The sequence below is a fragment of the Brassica oleracea genome, chromosome C3, assembly GCF_000695525.1.
Source record: "Brassica oleracea var. oleracea cultivar TO1000 chromosome C3, BOL, whole genome shotgun sequence".
In the NCBI taxonomy this organism is placed as follows: Eukaryota; Viridiplantae; Streptophyta; class Magnoliopsida; order Brassicales; family Brassicaceae; genus Brassica; species Brassica oleracea.
This window is the reverse complement of record NC_027750.1, coordinates 50,871,639-50,879,825: the sequence shown is the minus strand read 5'-3', so window position 1 is coordinate 50,879,825 and position 8,187 is coordinate 50,871,639. Positions and strand designations below refer to the sequence as shown.

Here is an 8,187-nt window from a genome sequence, read left to right as displayed (position 1 = left end):
TTGGGTCTTGGTGCAGCGGATCAGGCGGATTTGTTGTCCCGAGTTCGTCTTGTACAGGAAAAGGATGAAGATCTGATCAAAGCTTCAAAGAACGAGAAGACAGAGTATCAAACTTTAAACAATGGGACAATTCTTGTTAATGGCCGAGTGTGTGTTCCTAACGAAAAAGGATTGCGAGATGAGATCCTAAAGGAGGCACATCAGTCAAAGTTTTCGATACATCCAGGAGCCAATAAGATGTACTGAAACTTGAAGAGATACTATCATTAGGTTGGAATGAAGCGTGATGTTGTAAAATGGGTAGCTGGGTGCCCAATCGGCCAAATGGTTAAGGCAGAAAATCAAGTCCCGAGTGGACTACTTCAGATCCTGGAAAGGATTGGAAAGGTCGCCTACAAACTGGAACTGCCCTCATCGATGGCTCAGTTCCATAACGTGTTCCATGTATCCTTGCTGCGAAAATGCATAAGGAATCAAGACAATGTGGTTCCTGAACCACCATCTGACTTGAGAGAGAACCTTACTGTGGAGGGACGACCAGTCCGGATCATTGGTAGAAAAACCAAACCTGAAGGCAAAAAGAATATCAAAATGATCCAAGTCGTTTGCGACTGCGATGGAGAAGAAGAAACAACTTGGGAGCCAGAGGCGAGAATGAAAGCTGAGTTTCCAAAGTGGTTCGACAAACTTAAGGAAGATTCAGGAAGAAAGACTCGAGGAAGATTCAGGAAGAAAGACTCGAGGACGAGTCTGAGCCAAGTGAGGGAGAACTTGTAGCGACCGTGTTCCGAAGATCGATGTTAGGATGATCTGAGGACTAACTGGCTGGTCTGTTGGAACGTACTGAATGGGTTTGATGATGCTAGAAAGAACTGGCCAAAGCTGTAAGGACTTACAGTGGGTGGATGGGAGTTCTTGGATCGAAAGTCTGATTAGTAGTGGATGGAACGGAACCATGTACCCGAATAAAGCTAGGATCAGATCTTTTTTGAGCCAGACAAAGCTCCATCTGTCGGTCTTACGCTCGGGTTATTGGACAGGCCGTTCAATTTGCAGAACTCAGGAGTGGTCGGCCAGTTCGATGAAAATCCAGGCAAAGCGGCATTTTCGATCAGCAATGGTCGGATCCGGACAAGTGTTGTCGGATTTGGACATGACGGTTGAGCTGATCGGCTAGACAACGATTGTCAGAAATCAGACAAGGCGGTTAAGGCTGTCGGCTAAGCTGAGATGAGCTGATTCAGTAGTATCAGTCTGATTCGGACAAGGCGGTTAGAGTTATCGACTGGATCAGTCAGCTCTAGCTCGAGTTTCGTCTAAATAAAACTAACGGGAACAATTAAAGTACGAAAAGGAAAAAAGCTCGCGCTGGAACGCTTTGGAGCGCGGGGTGGCGGTTACGGATTAAGAGCCGCGTGTAAAATAAGCGGAAACGGTTAACTTAGCAGTTTCTCGGGCCTAAACCGCCCAATTGCCCATTTTAATCGTCTCCTTTGTCTTATTTCGCCATTTCTGTGCGGAAACTGGAAGAAAGAACCAGAGAGAAAACACAGAGAGAGAAAAGTCCGATTAAGAGAGAACTTTCGATATTTGGCTGGATCGATCAAGTCCGAGTCAAGAGCGATCGTTTGTGGGGTGAATCCGACTGTCTGAACGTTCGAAGATCCGACGGAAACCGCTCAAGAGGTGTCAGAAGAGACCGAATCAAACAGAACATACCGACTCTACGACAAAGGTGAGTGCGTGACTGTGGCCTATCGTACTGAATCGTAGTCTGATTGATAGGAATGTTCTATGTACTGATTGCTTGTCTAATTCGAATTATCTGCTAAGTTCTGGCTTGGTCCGAACAGTCGGTTCCTTCCATCGACACATCTGGATCAGATCATGTGCCTAGAGCCGTATTGGCCTGCTAGGGCTTGACTGAATCTGATGGCGCGCTGGCTTGGAACGACTGGGTCGGCTAAGTAACTGACTGATGATAAACATGTCCGTTTATTGACTGATTGACTCGATTGCTTTACTTGGCTGAGTGATACGGGATGACCGCATCACTAAGCATATTGTTGCTTATGCCTCCTTGTTTTGGATGTAGATCAGGACCAGACCCGTAAGGGTAAAGACATAGCATGACCGCGGGACTAAGGCAGGAAGGAAGGATGAGTGATTTGGGTAGATGTAGGACGAGTTTAACTTGTAATAGCTTATAGCAAACTCACTTGTTAACTCGAACCTCAGTTAATCTATTCAAATCTTATTATGCTTGTTTGATTGTCTGAAAACGAACTAAAATCCGGAAATAATTCTAAATAAAGAAAAATAGGAAAACGGCCCAAGTATGATCGAGGAAGTCGAGCCAGACTCGTACTGATGATACGAAAAAATGGGTCGGGTCCTTTCACTATACCCCTAGTGTTAGTTAATTTCGTCAGTATTTCAATCAAAAACGTTTTTGAAAGACTTAAACTTAAGTGGGCCAAAGCAATCTAACTTTTTAACTAAAATAAGTGGAAAAAGATTACACAAAATTAGGAGAAGGTTACGTGGGAGGCTGCGATTTATTGGAAAAAGCAAAAAAAAAACATTTTAATTAAAATCATAGCTTAAAAATAATCTAGTGGCAAAGTCTTATAAATATTGTTGAAACAGGAAAGCACCTCAAAATAGGTCCTTCTGTTTTAATAGTATTGATTACGAAACCATTGAGATCGGTTCGGTTCGGTTCAATCTAATTTGCCATCCAGCTGTGAGAGTCTTGCCAAACCGAACCGATTTCAAGTTTTTTTCTGGTATACTACAAATACGAAACCATTGAACCGGACCGATTACAAGTTTTTGGGGTATACTACAAATTACGAAACCATTGAAATCATTGAAATCGGTTCGGTTCGGTTCAATCTAATAGATTAAAAACAGTTTGGTTATATACAGAGTCGGTATACCAAAATTTTACGAAACCATTCAAATCGGTTGGGATCTAATCTGCCATCCAGCTCTGAGAGTGTCGCCGTCTAATAAGTTCCACCAGCTCCCAACTACTACAACAACACAACACAACACAAACCTTGTTCGTATTGCTTTTTGAAAATTTCTCCTTTAAATATTTGTTTAGAGAAGAAAGACAAGATTCAGACTTTTTTCTTCTCTCACCTCTCTCTTCTCTCCACGGAGTCGATCTTTACGAGGTTCACTAGTACAGACGGCTTTTCTGATCTCCACTCTCGCCGTTAAACAACCCATTCTCCGTTCCATGGCCACCACCTCCATCGCAGGACCCAGACTCACTTCCTTGAAAACCGCCGCCGGGAAGCTCGGCTACCGTGAGATCTGTCATGTCCGGCAATGGGCTCCGGTTCATTCTCCGATGCCTCATTTCGGAATGCTGCGATGTGGATCGCGACGCCCGTTTGCAACCTCCTCCTCCACTGGTATTCAACTCCCCTCTCTCTCTGTTCCCTTAACATTTCGATCATCTCCATTCTCATTAGAAGATTCTCAAGCTCAAGCGACTGCTGCTGAGCAATCGACAGCTGTTCCGAAAGTGGAGTCTCCAGTTGTCGTTATCACTGGTGCCTCTCGAGGCATTGGTAAAGCCATTGCTCTTTCCCTGGGCAAAGCTGGCTGCAAGGTTAAGACTTTACACACCATCTCCTGCAATTTTGGATTCTTCTGTTCTGGGGGGATGTTCTTGCTTTTATATATATTCAACGTATTCATACTCGTTATAGATTTGGTCCCTAAATCATTCACTCTGCACCATACTAGTCTTCGTAAGTCTTAGTTATTAGTGTTTTAGTTCTTCAGAAAGGAAAAACAGTTTAGGTACAGTCCAATGCTGCTGAGACATTGTGTTTGTGCTTTGCAGGTCTTGGTGAATTATGCTAGGTCAGCTAAGGAGGCTGAACAAGTTTCTAAACAGGTGTGTGATTCATTCTGTGTTGCAGCTCTTTCCTTGGTTTCTATTTCTGGTGGTGTCTCTCACTTTAGACCAATAAATCATATAGGTAGGTAGGTAGGTATTAATTAAGTATGGAGGGGTGTTTTTATTGGAAACCTATAAAGAAATGTGGCACCTTTTGAGCTTTAACAATGAGTGAAAATCCTTAAAGAACTGAATCACACCTGCATTTTCATTATTCTGTTTCTTGTGATTCACTCTCTCAAACCACACTGCTTAAAGAATAGCAGCAGCTGTTGTCAATAGTATTCTTCTTCTACCATTCGCCTTATGATTCTGACATTTGTTCTCTATTGAACTATAGATTGAGGCATACGGTGGCCAGGCTATTACTTTTGGGGGTGATGTCTCCAAAGAGGCTGATGTGGATGCCATGATGAAAACCGTAAGTGATCAAATTGTATACTATCTTATAGTTTCTCATACAATTTTATCATTCTGTATTATGTTTTTTGCAGGCTTTTGATGCATGGGGAACCATTGATGTCGTCGTTAACAATGCAGGTATATATGAAAACCTTGTTTCCCGTTGATTTTTTTAGTTAGTACCTTACTGACATGGCTACATAACTTTCAGGAATTACTCGGGATACCTTGTTGATACGAATGAAGAAGTCCCAATGGGATGAAGTGATTGATTTGAATCTCACTGGAGTATTCCTCTGTACCCAGGTTAGTGTTCTTGCGACCCTGCCTGAAATTTTGATACTCAGGGACTGAAACTCATATTTACTCTCTGTAGGCAGCGACAAAGATAATGATGAAGAAGAGAAAGGTACTAATGAGCTCCTCCTCTATAAGATTAACAAGTGAACAACGACGAGTATAGTTTTGACATAGGATCCTTTGCAGGGAAGAATCATCAACATAGCGTCAGTTGTTGGTCTCATTGGTAATATTGGCCAAGCAAACTACGCTGCTGCTAAAGCTGGAGTTATCGGGTTCTCCAAGACTGCTGCCAGAGAGGGTGCGAGCAGGAATATTAATGTACGCGACCTAGCTTCTCTCTTTCTTTCCTTGGAGGCTTGCTTGTACAAGATTTTTAAGTTGGCCTGTTAACGGTTTTTCTCTATTACAGGTCAATGTGGTTTGCCCCGGGTTCATTGCATCTGACATGACTGCTAAACTTGGAGAAGACATGGAAAAAAAAATCTTGGGAACAATCCCATTAGGTAATGGAGAGTCAAGATTTTACATTTGTTGCGGTTTATTTTATGTAGGTTATTAGTATGTCTCTGATACAAAGCAAACTGGATTAATTTTTCAGGACGATATGGACAACCGGAAGATGTGGCTGGCTTGGTAGAATTCTTGGCTCTCAGTCCTGCAGCCAGTTACATCACTGGACAGGTTAACTACTCCTATTAAATGAAGATTTGGTTATTAGCCTTGGTTTCTGATGATGTTGTTTGCAGGCATTCACCATCGATGGGGGTATTGCCATCTAGGAGCATTTGGTAAGATCGGCTTTTGTTTAGGCAATAAACAGACAAAGTTGAGTTGTTTCTGGCACTTGGTCGGATATCTATTTCTGTTTGGGGAGAGATGTAAAACTCATTGCTTATACTATGTTATAAATCAAAGAGCCTTGTAGACAAACTTGTTGATTTCAATAGAGGTTTTTTTTGTGTGTGTAAGGGTTATCCTTGTTATTTTTAGTTGATTGTGTATGTGTGTTTCCCTTTATGTTACAGTTAACACAGTTAAAAGCAACTAAAGACAGAGGAGACCAAAAATAAGCAACCAAGAAACTTATAGACACTGAGGCAGACCAATAATAATGTCTAAAAATAAGTTGAACTCAATCTTTCTTTCGCCCTATCTTATCTTTTGTTACTAAACCTATTCATTCAACAAAATCTTAAAGATAGAACAAAAGATGGATTCAGGACTATCTTGGGCTGATCAATGGGATTACAACTCTGACCCTCCTTCAAATTCAAATAAAGAAGACGATAAGAAGAAGAAAAACAAGAAGGAAGATGGAAGCAAAAGCAGTTTGGGGAAGGCCATACTTGGCTTCAAATGGGTCAAGGAACTTCGCAAGAAATCTGATAATAAGTAAATCAAAAGGAGCCATTGGTTCATTTGTTAATACATTAAACGTTGCTTCTCTCTTTTACCCATTATTTTCTGATTCTAATTGTCACATCTTTCAAAAAATTTTAAATGTGTTGGTTGTGGAAATGCTCTTTTCTTTCTTATTGCAAGAAAAAAACAAACTCAAACTCACTGTAAATGACTTATAGATTACATGTTTCTCAAGATGAAAAGACATTCACACTTGGGCTTGAAGAGGCATAGCAAAGCAAATCCTTCCTTTAACAAAACCTGAAGCTTGTTTGTTAAGAAACTCTAAGTTTCCTCAACTAACTTCTTGAAGTTTCTCGACCGTAACACTGCTAACACATTTGTCTAATCCTTTAGCTCAGTTTATTTACTTGGCTCTCGTTTATATATATATATTTTTTTTTTTTTTGGAACTCATATGAATTAATTTTGAAAGTTAGTTGGGAGCATTAACCAACTCCCCACCAACTAGAGGTTCAAACAGGGTTAAAGCACCCTTCGCCACACCATCGGCTTCCATATTCTTTTCACGACGAATCCACTCAAATGAAAAAGAATCGAAACAACAACTTAGTTCTAGGATATCAGAGACAACACTATGAAGCTCTGAGAGAACCTCGCAAGACGAGATGCATTTGATTAGCTGGGTAGAATCCGATTCAAATCTGAGGTTTCGCAGCTCCATCCTTCGATAGGTGAGAACCGCCTCTCTGAGAGCTAGTCCTTCGGCCATTAAAGGCGACGAAACAAACTCTGTCTGCTGTTGGAAGGTCTTCTTCTGAAAGGGGCAGGATAATCCAGCCAAGTCATGCTCGCTTACTTGTCGCACACCACGCTGCGTCCGTACGCACCACCGTCGTTCCATGAGGTACCGGCTTTGACATCTTCCTGTTTTTAAAGGGGCCCGAAATCTCTGGTTTCCCTTTTAAGCTCCACTCCCTGGCCAGTCTGATAGCACTCAAGAGCGTGTCCTCCGGAGAGCTTGAGAAGCCTTCGGAGACTAATCTATTTCTGGCTTTCCACATAGCCCACATGACCCACGGAACCAATGAACCTGAAACTATTCCAGCTGGGGGAAGTGTTTTTTGGTTGCAAAGTAAGGGCCAGACGGCCACCAAATCTAGTATTCCGCTACAGTCCATCTCAATAAGCAAAGGAGCATGTTGCCACACTTTTCGAGCAAACTGGCATTGGAAGAGGAGATGAATAATAGATTCACTACTTTCACACCTTTTACACTTTGGATCGACATCAATGTGCCTTTCCATCAGCCTTTCTCCAACCGGGATAGCTCCTTTCAAGACTTTCCAGACAAAGAGCTTCACCTTCGGCGCACAATCCAGATTCCACACCATCTTCTTCCAATTAACCACAGTCTCTGCGATTCTAGCATCAGGTTCTTCCTCGACCGCAGTAAAGTAGCCTGATTTGACTGAGTATTCTCCAGACTTTGTTCCTAGCCAGAAAAGCTTATCTTCAGCTCCTGTTACACTCTGTTTCAGACAGAGGATTTTCTCTTCATAATCCGGGAGAAAAAGCTGGAGTTTCATGCGGTCCCATTGCTTTCCATCTTCTGTCATTAGGTCTGCAACACGCAGGTTGACACTCTTCAGTAGGAGGTCCCATAGGTCGTTCTTGTTTACTTGTGGAGAGCCAGGGATCGTGCCATACACTGATGGAGAGACCATATCCTATAGCCCAACCGATTTTCTTTAATAAGAGGTCTCGGCCAGTCAAAACGCTGTGCCATCCATGCGACATGACAGAAGCTTCAGAAGCTTGAAGAATGGAACATTCAGGGAAATACTTCCCTTTAAGTATTTTACCCAGTAGACTGTTCGGATTATGCAGCAGTCTCCATCCTATCTTGGCCAGCATTGCATCATTGAAACTTTGAAAATCCTTCATCCCCAAGCCTCCACACGACTTTGGTGTGGCTATCTTATCCCAAGAAACCCAAGCCATCTTCTTAGCGTTCTCATTATTATCCCACCAGAACCTTGTGACAACAGATTGAATTCTTTTGCAAAGCGATACGGGTAACTTAAAGCAAGTCATCGAGTATGAGGGGACGGGCGAGAGAACACTCTGAAGCATCACCATCTTCCCCGCCGACGATAGAAACTTTGTAGACCAGCCTCTAGCCTTGTGCTTGATCC

At 42.3% G+C, this 8,187-nt stretch overlaps 2 protein-coding genes across 4 annotated transcripts; both read left to right on the top strand.

Moving 5' to 3' along the window:
* Positions 1-2,996: 2,996 nt before the first annotated feature.
* Positions 2,997-5,595, top strand: LOC106329167 (3-oxoacyl-[acyl-carrier-protein] reductase 2, chloroplastic). 3 transcript variants are annotated; one of them, XM_013767780.1, is made up of 11 exons: positions 2,998-3,428; positions 3,507-3,628; positions 3,866-3,919; positions 4,263-4,343; positions 4,417-4,462; positions 4,536-4,630; positions 4,701-4,733; positions 4,811-4,945; positions 5,037-5,130; positions 5,226-5,308; positions 5,374-5,595. In XM_013767780.1, exons 1-11 carry the CDS (start codon positions 3,251-3,253, stop codon positions 5,404-5,406), a joined length of 954 nt encoding a protein of 317 aa, XP_013623234.1. In that variant the 5' UTR covers positions 2,998-3,250; the 3' UTR covers positions 5,407-5,595. The 3 variants fall into 3 exon arrangements, with proteins under 3 accessions (XP_013623232.1, XP_013623234.1, XP_013623233.1); XM_013767779.1 differs by having other exon boundaries at positions 3,501-3,628; XM_013767778.1 differs by having other exon boundaries at positions 2,997-3,628.
* A 66-nt stretch (positions 5,596-5,661) lies between these two features.
* Positions 5,662-6,262, top strand: LOC106330849. Its single transcript, XM_013769255.1, has 2 exons — positions 5,662-6,019; positions 6,208-6,262. The coding sequence occupies exons 1-2, from the start codon at positions 5,838-5,840 to the stop codon at positions 6,260-6,262; spliced, it is 237 nt and encodes a 78-aa protein (XP_013624709.1). The 5' UTR covers positions 5,662-5,837.
* Positions 6,263-8,187: the final 1,925 nt, after the last annotated feature.

Excerpts from the sequence above, each read along its gene's own strand:
- LOC106329167 (XM_013767778.1), top strand. The coding sequence starts at position 3,251 with ATGGCCACCACCTCCATCGCAGGACCCAGACTCACTTCCTTGAAAACC. Across the intron at positions 4,734-4,810 it reads TAATGATGAAGAAGAGAAAG|GGAAGAATCATCAACATAGC; the intron begins GTACTAATGAGC and ends GATCCTTTGCAG. Across the intron at positions 5,131-5,225 it reads CTTGGGAACAATCCCATTAG|GACGATATGGACAACCGGAA; the intron begins GTAATGGAGAGT and ends TTAATTTTTCAG.
- LOC106330849 (XM_013769255.1), top strand. The coding sequence starts at position 5,838 with ATGGATTCAGGACTATCTTGGGCTGATCAATGGGATTACAACTCTGAC. Across the intron at positions 6,020-6,207 it reads CGCAAGAAATCTGATAATAA|ATTACATGTTTCTCAAGATG; the intron begins GTAAATCAAAAG and ends AATGACTTATAG.